Here is a 16,976-nt window from a genome sequence, read left to right as displayed (position 1 = left end):
TGCTGTGGTGTGCGGGAGCACGTGTTGGGCTCCACGTCCTTGAAATGCCGTGGCGCGTTAGTGGCGGTAATTACGGTAACGCGGCATTTGGGCGTACCCGTGTGGGTATTTACGGTAACGGGGATGCGCTCGCTAGTGGTAAATACGGTGCAGGCGGCGGGAGATTTCTCCCGGGTGCGGAGAAATCACATAAATCCCAGGAATTTGGTTGGGGAAGGCCTCTGAGATCATTGAGTCCGACCTATGACCGAACACCGCCGTGTCGACTAGACCATGGCACTTAGTGCCACGTCCAGTGGTTCCTTGAACACCTGCAGGGACAGTGACTCCACCACGTTCGTGGGCAGTCATTCCAGTGTCCAATCACCTCTTCTGTGAAGAAATTCCTCCTGATATCCAACCTGAACCTGCCCTGGCACACGAGGAGAAGTTCTATAGGCGGTGTTCTCTTGTCCTGTCGCTGCTTTCCTGGGAGAAGAACCCGACCCTGCCGGGCCACACCCTCCTTTCCGGCATTTGCAGAGCCATGGGTCCCGCCTGAGACTCCTTTTTCCAGGCTCCCAGCTCCCTCAGCCGCTCCCCACAGGACTTGAGCTCCTGACCCTTCCCCAGCTTCGTTTCCCTTCCCTGGACACACTGCAGCGTCGATCGTGCCACAGGGCAGCGGGATAAAGCTGCTTTATCCCGTCTGCGAGCCCCTTTTCCCTCGGTAATGGCTTTACACCAGCGAAGGGAGCGGCATCTCCCCTCAGGGAGCGGGAGGCGGGAGCCCCTCGGTGCCTCTGGCGCTGGAGCAGTGCCGGGCTTCCAGGAAAGGGGGAACCTTGTTGCGTTTGTTCCTCTCGTTCGAAAAGAAAGCCTATTTGCCGGGAAGAAGGAAAAGTCCTCTATCAGCCCCGCAATTTTCCTCACGTCCGTTCCTGTCAGTAAGAACGCTTGAAATCCCGCAGAAGAGCCAGAGGGGCACGTCCCAGCGTTGCCAGATTCCGTGGCCTTCAAGCCGAATGTGACCTCGAAGCACCTTTTCCTCTGCGACCTCCTGGCAGCAGCCGATCCCGGAGCCTTCCAAGCGCCCGGGCAGCACAGAGTGTTACAGGGAGAGTTCTCCAGGGAGAGCACTGAACCCTGCGGACAGCACATTGCACAACCTTCGGGCTGGCTGATGGAGCCACTGTGGCTCCCCCTCGTCTCTTTTCCAGCTGTGTCTGCTTATAAATGTCCAACCTTTCCTCAGGGTCTTGTGAAAAGGAAGCTCTCTGGGGAGAGCTGGACACTGAGATTTAACTTCAGCCTCGTTTGTCTGATTCCTCCACCTTTACACCATGACTAAAGAGCTGTTAAATTGCTGATACAGGACCCAGCAGATCAGTTGTTTCACAGCAATGGTATTTACAGGTCGAGTTTCCCAAGATCACAGATGTTCCCAAAGCCGTGAGGTAGATGCAGACCAGCACACAGCAGAGCTCTCCAAAGCACAGCTTTATTGCTATGTGTACAAAACTCGCTGGTGTTACAGGAAGTTGATGATTCATTTAAGATCTAAATAGTCTAATATGCTATTACACAAGTACAGTCCCTGCCAAATCTAGTGGCAGGAAATAATCCAAGCTATAAATTGTGGTCAGATTCCACATAAAGCTTCAAATCATGACCAAATTCCATGGGAAGCTATAATTTACTCAGAATTTATTTCTTTTAGAATTAAATTATTTAAAGTTATTTCATTAAATCATGTCATTAGCTCTTTTAATATTTGCAATCGATAAATCAGGAATTCAATGCCCTGACAAGCCAGTTAGGTCTGTGAACTTGCTGCTCTGGGCATTGATGCCAGATGAGGGAGTCCTTTGTTTTTTCAAACCCTTTCACTAGAAAATTGTACATACTAGCAAGATGGGAGTTGCTGACACTGTAGAAAATGGCACTTTTCCCCCTATTGTAAATGCACGTCATGTTTGTCATCTCTTTTTGGTTATTACTTCTGAAACTCCAGGTAAAATTATTCAAACACTGGGACTTCTTTCCTCTCTAACTTCTGACAAAGCATCAAATAGATACTAAACTGAAGAATGTTGGAAGCAAAATCAGAAACCAGATTATTATGCAGAGGAATCTTTACCAAGTCATCCTGAAACAGAAGAGGAAAGAGGCAGATTGAAAAACATAAATAAGTACCACAATTTAAAACTGTAGATGCTAAATGCTGCAAGGGCCACGCCTCATTTTGGTGAGGTGGATTGTTCATTCAGTGGGGTATCAATCCCAGTTTGGTGTGGTTGTTGTTCAGTAGGCACCCAGAGCCATGGAGCTGGGCAGAGCCTGCTCCAGGGGATGTCTGATTTCTAATTAACCTGCTCTGTATTGTGTAGCCCCTGTGTGTAACCCAGCTGCAGGGGAACTGAAACACAGGCCAAGCAACTTCTGATTCTTGCTGAACTCTCTGCAGTTCCCCTGTCCAAGACACCACTGTGAAATGCCCAACAAGCAATTTCAACCATATAGATTTGCTCTGTGTTTCCCCTTCCATTTAGTAGAAAGCACACGGCCTGCAGATGATTCCCAGGATGCTGATTCTGCAGGAAGCTCACAGTGTTAGTATATGTCTCATTAAAAATAGAGAAGATAACTCTAATCCCCTCACTTTTAGGGAGCCCCAGCTCTCTGAATTGCTGCCAGAGTGAAATTTAAGGATTCATTAGCTAGCTCACATTGCAGTTGATATGTACTGCACAAATTATATTTGCTAGACTGAACTAGCAGCAGACTTTTAAACTGTTCTTCACTGTTCTTGGTCCCCTTGCTGGGGGGTGCTGCTCGTGTGAATGTGTTGTCTATTTCACTAAACTTTGAAATTGTCAGCAGTGTTTAGTATCTGCTGATAATTTGAATAGTCCCCTACAAAGATGCCCACACCTAACAAATGTCAGCAGAACCTCTGCACTCACTCAGGAAGAAAAAAAGGACATGTCTGGGGAATGTTCTTTGGGGCTCATTCTGTAAGTGAAATAATTCAGGAACTCTATTTAGAAGATTAACTTAGATTTATTTACTGGAAAGAAGGCAAAGAATGAAAAATACTGCCGTAGGCTACATCCTGTATGTGTTCAGAGGATAAAGAGTTTTGGTAGCTGGAACTCAGTGAGTATCAAGGAAACTTTTGACTCATGGTTGAGATCAGGATTGCCAGGAACAGCTTCACTCCACAGCATGCTGGGAACCATAGCTAGGGACTGAAAACAGATTTACTCTCATTGTGTATAAAGCATCCCCTGTATATAATGTATAACTTAACAGCTCAAAACCTGCCCTGTCTCTGGAGCATCCCCAGCTAGCAGGGAACACACGCTGCAGAATGCTTTGTCCAGCAGAGAAACGAGAGGAGGACTCCAGCCTCCAGCTGGAGTTTGCTCAGAGATTTTATCAGTGGGAGCAGCACTCTCTCTCTGTACTTAGAGGCTAGAGACTGAATGGGCCAAAAGCTTTATATGAAATGGATTTTGGAATATACACCTTAGAGTATGAGTTCTTTCCAAATATCTGTGAACCAAAAAGAAAAAAGTTTTTCTGACCTGGTGGAAAGTAATGAAATAGAAATAGATCGACATCTGTCAGGGCAGCAGCTAAGTGGTCAGCTCCATGAAGTCACTTCCTTCTGGGGGTGGCTGGATGAAATGCTTTATTTCTGTCAGACTGAAAGAGTTGTCTTCCCTCAGCACAGAAATTTGTGTTTGCCTCTTTTCTAAATCACTCCTAGGTGGACTGATAGAGCCCATGTCACACAGCTGAGGCACTGACACTGCTGATGCTTTGTGGACTGTCATGCTAATTGTCAGCAAGAGAAGGAGGATGAGAGACTGAGAGTGATCCTGCTCCTCAGAGCTTCTAGCTGGAAATGATAACAACCAGAAACATTAATCAACAAGAAAATCTTATGTATAATTTCTTGAGAAGTACAGATTCAGAACCCTTTCCCCCCCTATTACTGTCTTATTTTTGACCACCACAAAGCAAACTGCATTGTTTTGGCATTTTTATTTTGTATAAATATGGCAAGAAATTAAACCTCAAACATTTATTGTCATTCTATCTAAATTCCCATTTAAACCAAATAAACCTGTGTGCTTGGAGGGGGGGGCTGGTGTGTTTTACTGAGCTCATACTTTGGTCAGTTACAGTGAGGGGTCTGGGGATGTAACTGGAGAATAACCAGCTGCACAGGAGACAACTCGGGGTAGAATGCAAATGTATGGATCAAAATTAATAAAAAATGTCACCAACAAGTGAGATAAATAGAAATGAGCACTTATTTGTAGCTGTTTGTGTGAATGAAGGATTAAAAGTTTCTTGGAGACCAAAGGAGAGTTAATGAAAGCTTTTATTTATAAAAGTCAGTGCTCAAGGACAGAAGCTGAAAAAATTACTAAACAGCAAGTGAGAGCAGATCTTGTATGCATTAAAATGAGTTGAATCTGAGCTCAGGGATCATAAGTATTCAGATTTGTTTCTCTTCTGGTATTTTTTTATAGAAAGTATGTTTCTTGAGTCCTATTGTCCATTTTATGTACATTTTGGCTACATACTGCACATATGTACAGACAATACACTGTACACAGATTAATGTACAAATGTACAAAGTGCAGATTTTTAATAGTGTGCACCTGTTTTCACTATTGCTTAATTACTTAGGAACACAGTAAAACAGATAATTATGATGTTTCTATTCCAAGTAGTAAAAATAAGACCCAGATTCTCAATTCTGATGCACCTCTTGTTCCTAATTAACAGTTGATAAATCCTCTTTAACAGCCAGCTTCTTTTTTTTTTCCCTATTGCATGTGTCAGTGGGGGAGTACATGAAACAGGGAAAGAAACTTTTCTGGTCAGTCTGCTCATATCCTCTATTTGAATGCAAAAACCAGGAATTAAAGGTTATTTTGTCTTCCTGCAAATTAAGAGTGAAACATACCCTGTAATAATCTTATGCCACCCCAAATGAGGAACATGAAAGCTCTGTCAGGTTCCTTAAATGTAGTTCCAACTTTCAGAGACCTTACTTCTAATTTTATTTTTTTTCCCAGCCTTGGAAAGCACTTTCTCTAAAAAGTCAAATCTCTTACTAAAAATACCAATAAAAGAGGGACTTTTCATCACAGTACAAGGAATCTCAGGTGTCCTCCTGGCAGTAATAACCAACTTAGTCTTTGTAACCAATTTACAGCATCTGAGTTCTGGGAATGGGTTCAAGCAGCAAATATGTCGAAGAACTCAGACAATGTCAACTCTTTAAGACAGGTAGGAAGGGAAGCAAATATTTGCAAAGCAATCAAATATTCCTGGCACCTTATTCCAGCTGAGAGTCTCCTTCAAAGCTCTTGGGGGTACCTGTGAAGCACAGCAGAGCCCACACAGAGCACAACAGAACAGAGCACAGTCAGGGGAGGCCAAAAGGGAGGGAGCAGGAGAGGAGAGTGGGATGTGGAGCTGCAGGGAGAGTCCTTGCTTGACCCAAAGGCAGCTGCACAAGGCTTCAGCCACGCAGCTCTGCTCTGCAGCTGAGGTATTTAGAAGCTGGTGTTTATTGCTTGTGATAACGATCACAGTTGTAAATTTCTGTGCAGGGAAGGCACAGGCCCTTATCCTGACATACACCCATTAGTCATGATTCATATTTAATGCTAGGGTGGGATTAAATGTAATGATCAGATTTATACCCTGTCTGAAGCTGAGTTTATACTAACATAGCTGAAAATTCAAATATTCTTGCTAAGAGGAGTATGTTCCTTCAAGGACTCCTGATCTACAGCAGCAATGTAGCTGGACATATCCATCTGGAGGGCAAAAGTTTCCAAATATAGGTTATTCCATGCTGATAAAAACACCACCTTTAATCTGAACAAAGACCCATTTTAATTTTTCTTTAGATGCCATTACAGATTCTGCTCTTACAAATGTGGAATTGAAGTTTCAGCCCAGTTAAACCAAAGATTGTTGGTCTGGGGAATCAGCTTCAGGCCACCTCCCAGTGTTGAACACATGCTGGGGTGTGTAGCCTTGACCATGTCTGATCTGCTGGAGTAATGACAGAAATTAATGCTGCAGAGTGCAATCAAGTGGGTTTTAAGCTGCTTTTTCTACTGTCCTCAAAAGGCCCAAGTGGGATCTCCTGCTGGAACTCATCAGGACCTGAATGATCTCCTCTTGCTGCTAGGTTCTTAAAAATATCATTGCAACTGTCTATTGACATTTCCTTTCTGCATTTTGTTTGTTGACTGTCAGTTGGCTGCACTGTGCTAAAGAAAGCTTCCTTTTATTTCAATTTGCCCTGATTTAAGGTTCTAACTCTGTCCCCTAATTTTAAGAAATAAGCTAGATGAGGAAACATCAGGGACATGGTTTAATCAACCTTCCTCCCACACTGACAGTTTGAAGTGCTGCTGTTTTTCGTGCTGCTTCTGAATCTCTCCTTTTCACCAATGAACCCCAAATTATAGCAGTTGGCCAATCCAAGCTGTTCCCTGCTTGTGCTCACAAGCACAGTTGCTTTTGTTGCTGAAGAGGATCCTTGCTTTTGATAGAAAAATTCTTCTATCTTAAAGGAGTCAGAAAAGAAAAAATTTGGACCTTTGGAAGTGCAGACCAGCAAATATCTGGGAAAAAAGTGATATGATAGACACTTGATTTGGGAAAAAAATGCAGAACGAGTCTGATAGGAAAAGAAAGGTGGGAAAGTGTGTTTAGGTAATATGGGAGTGTGAAACACTTTCTTTGTAGAAGAAAGCAGAATAAAAGAAAAGTAGGAAAATTCAGCTTTACTTTAAAAAAAATCAAAACTTCCAGAGAAAAAGTTTAGAACTTCTAAATATTTCCCATATTGTAAGGATTTCTTGCAACTTCAGATAAATTGCATGAATTGTATTTGAAACTAGAAGGGAAGAAGTTTTTTTTCCTGTAACACTGCATTTCACAATTAACAATTTAAGAATGCATGGTCTAATCATAATATGTACAAATGTCACGCTGTATTTTCATCGAGGCTGCTTTTTCTGTGAGGTACAAAATGTCTGCAGTGAGAGTGCTCAGTGTTGTCCTGATCTGACCTCCAAGGTCTAAGTGCTTGCAGAAAACAGCCATAAAGAGTGGGCAATAACCAGTTCACAAGGAACAAACCCTTGCTGTATGCAGCCACACCCACAGTTAGTTTTTAAGAAATAGATTCACGTCATCATTAAACCAGTAGTCTGCAATGGAAAAGAATTAAAATTCAGAGCAATATCAGAAGGGTGAAAATGTGATTTAATTGAAACATTTTAGAAAAGCTGCCAACATTCACCGAAACTATTTGCTGTATGTGTATTCCTAAGGGAAATTATCAAATTAATTGAAAAAGCTATAATATGACTGATAGCACTTACTATCATACTAAATGAACATCACAAAATCAGTTGTTAATCAGGATAAGAGATTAAATGGGGATGGTCTGATAAGAATTGACTCTTTTCACCTAAGGCAGTTCTGTGAGGGAAACCATTTCAATTTTGAACATTATCCACCCAGTCCTAGACAAGTTTCCTGTCAGATACCTGGGCTGAATGAAGAAATCCAGATCTACAAATATCAATACAGAGATTTGCATGTTTTCTACTGCACGAAATAGCAGTTCCCTTTTTCCTATGGATAAACTACAGGATCAGCTTTTTGGCCTGTTCCCTGCAACAAAATTGGCTAAAACCAGTGACTGCAGAAAAGAAGTGTCAGGTGCTTCAGTAAGACATTATGAACTAATATGATGTAATCATTGCTGAATGAGCAAGACTAACATGGAGAAAATAAAAGGACACTTATCAGGAAGACTGATAAGTGGGGTTATAATAACCACAAGAAGCTGGTGTGGCACTATTCTGTAGAAACCCTTACTGCAGCTGAACCAGCATTTTTGATTTTTGTGTGGAATTACTCGTTGTACTGGCAATACAATAGCATCCAAATGCTTTAATAAACTCTAACCTTGATTTAGTTATAGCAATTCATGATTTTACCTTGTCAACCCGACAGAAACATGAATGCAAGTCCATTTCACATTCTGAAGTGAGGAATCCCTTGAGCTCAGGAAAGGCCAGGAGTGGGACAGAGGGATGGATGCTGCCAAGCAGGGGTCAAAGATTATGAGGAGCGCCCAGAGAAGCTGACACAGCTCCCAGCTCTCCTCAGAACATGATGTTATCCTGCATGCATCACTCATGTGCCTGCCAAAGGTGAAATGAGGGGCAGGCATTTTCCACCTTGGCACTTCACAAAGCACCTGGAAAAGACACAGAGGCTTGTTCAGACAAAGACATGGGCACTGGCAATACGTTTCTCGTGTTTCCTGCCCTGCCTTGCTGCTGCAGGTACTGGAATTTCAATCCAGCTGTTGGCTGCCCGTGGCCTGGAAGGCACAGGAGTGGGGATCTGTGAGCAGCTGCTCCTGCTGTTCCACCTGTTGCTCTACATAAACAATTAGTGGTGCACCCACAGTCACCACAAACACAGACCTCTGCACAGCTGGAGTATTAGCAATTTCACCACTCCTTTTCATATATGTGTTTCTTTAGCAGTTTACACAAAGGTCAGCATAAGTCCTATGTTTGCATGTTCCAGCATTATGACTGCTTTTGTCACATCAGAAAACACTGGTATTTAAAACAGTATAACCAAATAGAAAACCCTTTTGGACAGCAATATGTATAGCTTTGCAAAGAATAAAAACTATGAGTGTCCCAACAAAAGTGCTGATCGGCTAACCTCTTGTTTGTCGATCCTAATTTTGTTATTTTTGACTCCTTTAACATAAGCAGCTATCTAAGACTTATGATTTATAGAAATATTTCTAATAGCAAAGTATTTTCATGAAAAAGTAAGTTTTATGAAATGTTATTTATTTAAAAAATGTATCAAAAGCTATGATTCACTTAATGAATCAGGACTCAAACAGGAAAGCATATTTATTTTAGTACTTTTACATAAACTTGCTGGCTTACTTGCTGCTCACCAACTCTGTATCTCATCTCAGTTTTTCTCCCAGAGAGCTGTGAGCACTTCCCTGTGTGCCTCTGGGTCTTTCTGTGATGTCTGCCTTTACTGAGCTTCCTCTTGAGCAGACAGAGAATTCACCCTGCCTCAGTCAGTCTGCTCCCTTTGCAGCCAGACCCAAGAAACACACTTGGCTCTGCAGCTCCAGTTCTTCACCTCTGCTGCTAACACAGCTATGATCACACCAGCTGTATATTCTGCAGAGCCACCAAAGTGGTTTTACACCTTCCCTGCATAAATTACTCCTTTTCTATCTCCCTGTTCCCCCTGTGCTATGCAGAAATCCAGAAACTTTACTCTGAGTACTTTGCTTTGTCTCCTCAAGTTTAGAAAGGACAGAGGGAAAGACAGATGGGAAAAGATGAAAAAGTGAGAAAAAGGAATAATGTACCATGCCAGCACAACCAAAATGTGCTTTCATTTTTATAATAAATCCCAAGTGTACAGTTAAGGCAGTGGCCATCACCAGAAGTCACTCATTTTAACTGATCTGAAATGCCTCACAGGCTCCTGAGGAGCCAGGCTGGCACACTTCCCAAACACAGGTGTGTCCTGGAGGCACTGCCTGCAGTTGTGTGATGGGATGAAGTCACATGCTGAGCACTGTGCTGCTAGATTACTGAAATTCTTAATGTGTGTTTGTAGCTCCTTGCATATGAAAAGCTCTCCCTAGGTGCTGGGAATTTATTCTGAGTGAATTTTTAATAGAATAAAATCCTGTTCTACTGTACTCATTATTGAATCAATCTAAATGGAAAGAGGATAGGATTATAAAGACTAAAATTATTCTAAACAGTACTCTCTGTCTTATTAAATTGAATGAAATATTATAGCTTGATAAATTACATATAGCTTGCATAAGCCTCGCACACACATTTAATTATACAATTAAAGTTATAGTTTAAATATTCTTTTTTACTCTTCAGAAGTTCTGGAAATTTTTGCCTGTTCCACAGCTTATTTTCACAATTCTTTCTGAACAATTCCAGTTTATTGTTGCATCTTGGCTGTAAAAACTGCATTAGAAAGCTTGTGTTTTAAAAATCAATATCTGCTTGAACCCTAATTCATAGATATACACCCCTTATACTTAAATTTTCTTTCCATTTGCTTCCTCAAAACGTAAAGTCAATGTTACATTGGATTCACAGCTGTCCATTTGAGCAATCATAAAAAAATAAATAAGCTTGCAGTCCTATTTAAGGAACAGTAAAGAAAGGACATACTTGTTTCCTTGCAAAAACAAAATAAACCAAGTCCCATCATGCATTTAAAGAGATATTCTTGGAGAACACCATGATCACAGGCATTATTCTGAGGCCACACTGTAATCCTGTGATCCTCAGCACAGAGTTTTCATTGAGTTTTCATTTCAAAACAGTATAACCAATTCCACTGATGCCTTTGTAACTTCTGTGCCTATGCAACTGTATCAAAAGTGTGAAAAAAAGCATGAAGTGTGAGTGTCATCTTAATGCCACAGATACCAGTTGCTGTCTGCTGCTTATCTCTCCAGGGTGTCACAAATCCACCATCCTGCAGCTCTCTAAGTGGCATTTTCCCTCAGGGCTGTGAAATATAAACACACAGGGTGAAAAACAGAGCAAGAGGGAGGAGGAGGAGGAGCTGCCGTAGATTACAGACACTCCTGCTCCTCTGTCTGTCACACAGGGCCTGAAGCAGGCTGTGGGCTGGATTGGCTGCACTTCCACACAGTGCAAACCCAGCCTTCGGGAGCAGACAGATCCAACCTGACAGCAAACAGCAAAACCCAAAATACTGTGCACTTCATCATCACATTATCTAGTCCAGCATCCTGTTCAAGGTTTATGCACATGTTTTTTATTAAAGCCCTAAGCTTGTTGGTTTGACTGAAGCACAGCTTGTGTTTTCACTAAAACATCTTCCAGAACTGCACCCAGGCTCACTTGGAGAAAAGAAAGTACCAATTAGTGCCACTGGGAATTTTCTTCAGTGACTCCCTAGTTTCACCTGTTAGACATTTGCTCCTCTTACAACTTTATTTGTAAAGTTGTAAGAGGAACTTTATTCACTAAAGAGATGTTCAGTACCCACTACTGTCTTCCTGATCTTTCTCTTTTTCCTCAACTTGCTGTCCAGAGTTAACTGATAAAAATAAGAATTGATGAGGGACTCCTGCATCTTTGAAAGATGTTTAACAAGATGTCCAGTTTTTCTGATCTCAAGAATCACACGTCAGAGATTTTTGTATTTCCTGGTTTTGGTAGTTTGTTGGGGTGTTTTTATTTTTTTTTATAAACTATTGATCTAAAGCTCTAAGAAAGCTCTATCTCTTTGACATTTCCTCAGGACCTTAATAACCCTGGCTGAATTACAGCAACTGTTTCTTTGCTGCTCCATCTCAGCCTTGCTACTCCTGCTGTTCCACTTGCAGACACTTCCACCAGCTAATGGCTGAATCTTGTTTCCAGCATCTGTCCCCTGGGAAACCTGTTTGGATACAGGGTTTAGCATCTGCTCCAGCCTTGCCATCTGGCTGGGGGGTGGGGATGGCTCCTGGGGTTTTTGGTGGGGTGAAGCAAGGAGAGTAGTGCCTTCCTCATGAAAAAAAAAATGCTGAAGAAATTTCAGCAAAGTTCTCCTTAAGGGTAAAGCCAACTCCCAGCTGACTAAAGGAGATTAAAGGGAGCTGTGAAACCATGAGCTGGGCATGCAATGGCATCCTGCTCCTTTGGCTGGAGCCAGCCCCAGATCAGGGACTCTGCAAGGAACCTCCCTTCCTCTGCCTGCTAAATCTCTGTTTCACCTCAGCACAATTGTAGTGACAAACAGCAACCAAGACCCCTCACATCTTTTCTTTTTAACCTAACTGGACATTTCAAGTAGGTCTCAGACAGATGAGGAGAATAGACTCTTCATCTCAAACAACTTTTGGGGGTTTTTCATGCATTCCAATTTGTAAATGCTTAAAAACCATAAATGCTGGTGTTTTTCTCTGGCAATGAACACCCATCTCTCCCCACCAGAGGGAGGGACAAACCACTTCCCACTCCCCCTCTTCAGACAGCTGTTTTCAACTCAAAAACTGTGGTTTTGCCACAACATCCTGCTGGGAGCTCATGCCAACCTGCATGCCCATTGTATCCCTGATCCTTCCAATCTTTCATTTTCTGGTTTTTTTATGTGTAACTTCACATTTGGCTGTGTTAAAGTGCATTTCTGTTTCTTTTTCAAGTTACACTCCTGTCCCATTCACACAGGATTGCTTTGCTAATCTTACATCATTCTCACAATGGTCTGCAGTGATTTTTGTATTTATTTCAAAACTGCCTAAAGTACCAAATAGAGTCTGCTAGTGGTATCAGTAGAAAATTGGCCCTTTAAATAATCACTCTTCACTTACTGCCTTTTAACTGAGAATTGCAATTTAGCCAGTTATCAATCCCTTCAGTGTGTGCTCAGGGTCATAGCCTACAATCATATTTTAAAGCAAAAAAAGGTATTTATTTCATACTCCAGCCAAACCAGAGAACTTCTCAAACAATCACATTTGTTTGATGATTTTACACCAAAATATGTTGACTAGCATGTTTCATTTTGTAGTTTCATATTTTAATCCCATTTCAGCTTTTAAAAAAAGATTAATAGAAATAGTTCTTTCCATACTTTGCACATCAGCACAATATTTCTGTGCATACCTTTTTCTTCCTGTTGCCATCTTTGATTTATCAAAAGCAGTTTCACAATAACTTTCCGTGTTGGTGATTCATCCACTCATTCCTGTCCAAACTCCCTTTGGATCTGTAGGACTGGTTAATTATCTTCATGTGCAAGTATTTTTTTTTTTCTAAATCCTAGGTTGACATTTGGAATGCTGTTGATGCAGGAATATGCTCTGCATAGCTGGAGTTAATTTGGCTGCTGTCAAATCTGTTCCAGCACAGAACAGCTGATAGCAGCATTTATCAGTTACTGTCTTTGGGTTTTGGTTTGGTTTTTTCTTTTTTTGGAATATGTAGATGGTATAAAAAATGTATGCACGATTCTTTAGCAACATCTGGTAAATGCACCCAAATGTGGTGATCTTTGCTAGCTGTGCTGTCTTTATATCTGATTTCTGGCTTTTCAGTGACAGTAGAGAGAATGGTACCCCAGAAAGGCACACAGGCCAAGCAGTGCTCCACAGCCAGCTCCAAGGAGCACATTACTTTATTAAAGCTGACAAACATTGTCTTTGTTTTTGCTCCAGCTTTCCAGGGAAAGTACACATGACTGCAAACCCCAAGACAGACAGGCTGGGAGAGCATGTTTATCTTCAGGAGTAATTGAGACCGATTTGCATCCAATATTTGAGGCCTGTGCAATACCACGTTGCTCTTTCTGAGATAATTTGAGAGGCTCTGCTCTCCCACAGCAGCCTGAGGTAGCCTGTGAGCATTCCTACACAACAGAGAATAGCTCTGGGCAGCTAATCCCTGCTGCAGCACATACACTTCTTTTTGTTCTCTTCTGAGACCAAGAATTTGATGTGGCTTATCTGGCTAAAGGACATACTTCTTTCCAATGTTAACTCTTGTGATTTGAAATTTGACTCCAAAATTAAATTTTTCTATCAACTCATCTTGTTGAATCTTGCAAGATATTGATTCACATCTCCTTTGTTTGCTAAACAGGTTTGGCCAAAGTTCTCACCAATTGCTGTGCTGTGATGGGTGGGCTTAAGGTCTCTTTTGTCCTGCTAATATTGCTCAAAGAAAATATCTGATGGAAGTGGGTAAATTTATTTAACCAAAACTTCACTGTTAAGGATGCCACAGCTCACCAGTCCCTTGGAATTTGAGGTCATTTGCCACCTCTTAGGCTGCTCCACTCAAACTGCTGGTGTGTCAGTTTTTGTTCAGCTTTACTATTTCATCTCTCTCTAACTACACTACCCACAGCAAATGTGACCCACCGACAAATTGTTCAGATGTGTGAGAAATCCTATTTTAACCTCAGAGATGTTTCCCCCTAGATTTGGCTTCCTGTGGACATGAAATGTCCATCTTGACTGAATCCTGCATTTATTTTTTTCTGTGAGTCATTTATGCAATTAATCCTGCTGTGAAGTTAGCTGTTGTTATTACTTCTGGGCAAGCAAAGTGCAAGTACAAATGTCCTGGACAATGCCAACATTCCTGGACATACAAGGTTTTCTTTTTCTGACTACTCAGGGTGGGCAATTGCTTCCACATTCTTTTGCACAACTTTTTTTTGTCCTCCTCACTTTTGTATCCGAACAGGAACAGCTCTGGCACAGCTTCCAGAGGCACAGCAGCTTTGCTGATGATGGCTCCCACCCCATCCTTGTCTTTGCAGCATTTCACATCTGTACCTCTGACACAGAGCATTATGCACAACCAGCACCTCACGAGCCCTCTGCCCTTTGAAGCACTTACTTTTATTTTTAGAGAAGACACATTCTGTTTCATAAGTTGTCGGATCAGCTTAGCACCCTGGCTGGGGGCATGATTGCTTTGCTCCTTTGCTACAAAGAGTTTTGATCTTGTTATCTGTGCTGTGACAGGGAAGCAGGGAAAAGACTTTGTTGCAGCATTTTGTAATGGTATTGGACCTACAGTATTTCACTTTTTTTTTTTTTTAACATTTTGTGCAACATCTAGAATTGGAGTATGACTGCAGATCTGAGCAACTCATAAAAGAACAGCATATGACATCATGTCCCAAAATTATTCCACATTGCTGCTTGGGTCATCTGGGCCCATATGTCTCCTGTGCTTACACAGAAAAGCAGACATTCATTGCTGCTTCACAGTTTAGTTTCATAAATTAGTTGCTCATTTTCACACTTGTAATAAGAAAAAGCTACATAGTGTAAATAATAATTTTTAGCATTATGTTAAAAAAAACCCAAACAACAAACAGCAGCATGAGAAACTGAGAAACCCAGGCTTTAGTCCAGTGATGATCATAGAAAAATCACTAAATTGGGAAAATTATATACTAAAGCAAGTCTGTAGACTTGAAAGACAGTCTAGATAAGCCTAGATTTCCTGAAATGGTCTAACTTAACTGTAAAGAGATAGTGCACTTTCTAAATTGTATCACTTTTAAATTTTCTTATTTTCTGCATTTGCATTTCTGCTTTTCTCTTTGATATGTGCCTACATTTCAGAGTCATTTCAGGATGAGGTGTTTGTGAAAATTTTTTCTTGATGATTTTATCACACTGTTCAATAAATTCCTCTCATAAAAATAACTCCCAAAATTTCAAGTACATCGCTGCATGCCATCCCCCGAATGAAGGCATGACAGTGAATGACTGTATAGTGCCAATTAAGTTCTACAACTCACTAACTTAAATATAGCATTGCTCATTTCATCGTGACTACTCATGGAAGTGAAATTACTTCAGTGCTCAAATGCTTGTAGGATGAAGTGACTTACAGAAGTGACTTACAGAGGACCAAGTTAAGCAGTTCAGTCATGACTCTGTGACTGAGCCAAGGCCTCCAGAATCATTGAATCATGGAATTGTCATGGTTGGAAGAGACCTTCAGGATCAGCCCGTCCAACCACCAGCCCAGCACTGCCCCTGTAACCCCTAACCCAGTAACCCACATCACCCAGCACCACTTTCAGATGCCTTTTGAACCTGGGCAAGAAACTATTCCATTGACTGCCCACCCTGTCGGTGAAATTTTTTTCTAACATCTAATCTGAATTTCCCCTGTCTCATGTTTCTTGGGATCCTCTGCCGGCAGAGCAGCACAGACGGGCCTGCCCTGGCTGGGCAGGGAGTCAGGCCCCGCCTGAGGCTCCATTTCTCCAGGCTAAACACCGCCAGCTCCCTCAGCCGCTCCTCACAAGACACATTTCCTAGACCTTTCACGAGCGGCAGCTCCGCTTATATTGATTTTTGACACATCTTCAGGATTTTTGTTCTCCTCTTTTCCCCCACCACCCTAAAGCCAGCACGGCAGCACCCCATGCCCAGGACAAAGCAAACCCATGTCCCCACGCACCCCTCCTTCCTCGCTGAGCCACACGAGCCTCTCCGAGAACGGGACGCGGATGCGGGAGGGATTTTCGCTAAAACAACGGATCCCTTACAACAAGGAGTTCGCTCGGTTCGGTTCGGAGCGGCCGGTGCGGGACCATGGCTCCTGTGACGGAGCGGTTCGAGCCGGGCCGCGGCTCCTGAGGCGGCTGGTGCGAGCCGAGACCGCCTGTCCCGCGTCTCCTCGGTCCCGGTGCCCAGCCATGCCTCGGCACCGGTACGGCCGCCGGACTGCATTTCCCGGGACGCCCCGCGGCGTGGTAGGGCTGGCCATGCGGCGGAAGGGGCGTCGCTCCCGTCGGCGGCGGAAGGGGCGTCGCTCCCGTCGGCGGCGGGGGCAGCTCTATCCGGGCTCTTGGCGCTCTCTCTTCCTTTCGCGCCGGCGGCCGCTGGAGGCGGCGGGTCCATGTGCGCTCGGCGCGGCCCCGGCCCCTGCCCTCCGCGCTGCTCCCGCCATGGACCCCAGCGGCATCATCGAGGCCCTGCGGGGCACCATGGACCCGGCGCTGCGCGAAGCCGCCGAGCGACAGCTCAACGAGGTGAGGGCGCCGCCGGGCCTGGGCCGGGGCCGCGGCGCTGGGGAGCGGGGACGAGGCCGGCCCGTGGGAGGGGGAGCGGGGCGGGGGCGGAGAGGGTCCCCCCGGCTCCTGGGCCCGCTCCCCCGCCGCCGCGGCCCCTTCCCGCCGGGCGCGTCCCGCCGGCCGCAGGCCGGGCCCGGCGTGCATTGTCCCCGCACATGGCAGCGGGGCCGGGCGGGGCTGCTCGGGCGGGGGGCAGCGGCAGAAAACGGCCGAGGCCCCCCGGCCTCTCTCGGCGGGAACAAATTGCCTCCATTGTCTCCGTGCTCAGCCGGGAAAAGGGTGAT

General features: G+C 43.6%; 1 protein-coding gene and 1 long non-coding RNA gene across 2 annotated transcripts in view; one reads left to right on the top strand and one right to left on the bottom strand.

Moving 5' to 3' along the window:
* Nucleotides 1–1,464: 1,464 nt before the first annotated feature.
* LOC129121754 (uncharacterized) lies at nt 1,465–16,443 on the bottom strand. Its single transcript, XR_013182712.1, has 2 exons — nt 16,077–16,443; nt 1,465–8,299 (listed from the first exon to the last, which is right to left on the bottom strand). It is a non-coding gene; the product is annotated as an uncharacterized LOC129121754 (long non-coding RNA).
* The window catches only part of IPO7 (importin 7), a 34,491-nt gene continuing 33,937 nt past the window's right edge, over nt 16,423–16,976 (top strand). Inside the window, exon 1 of the mRNA XM_054634234.2 lies at nt 16,423–16,650. Within this exon, the coding sequence (XP_054490209.1) occupies nt 16,567–16,650 (84 nt within the window). The 5' untranslated portion in view covers nt 16,423–16,566. The remainder of the gene's footprint in view (nt 16,651–16,976) is intronic.

This window comes from Agelaius phoeniceus, chromosome 6 (genome assembly GCF_051311805.1).
Source record: "Agelaius phoeniceus isolate bAgePho1 chromosome 6, bAgePho1.hap1, whole genome shotgun sequence".
Classification (NCBI taxonomy): Eukaryota; Metazoa; Chordata; class Aves; order Passeriformes; family Icteridae; genus Agelaius; species Agelaius phoeniceus.
Note: the sequence above shows the minus strand (reverse complement) of the source record. Positions and strands in the feature narration are given on the sequence as shown.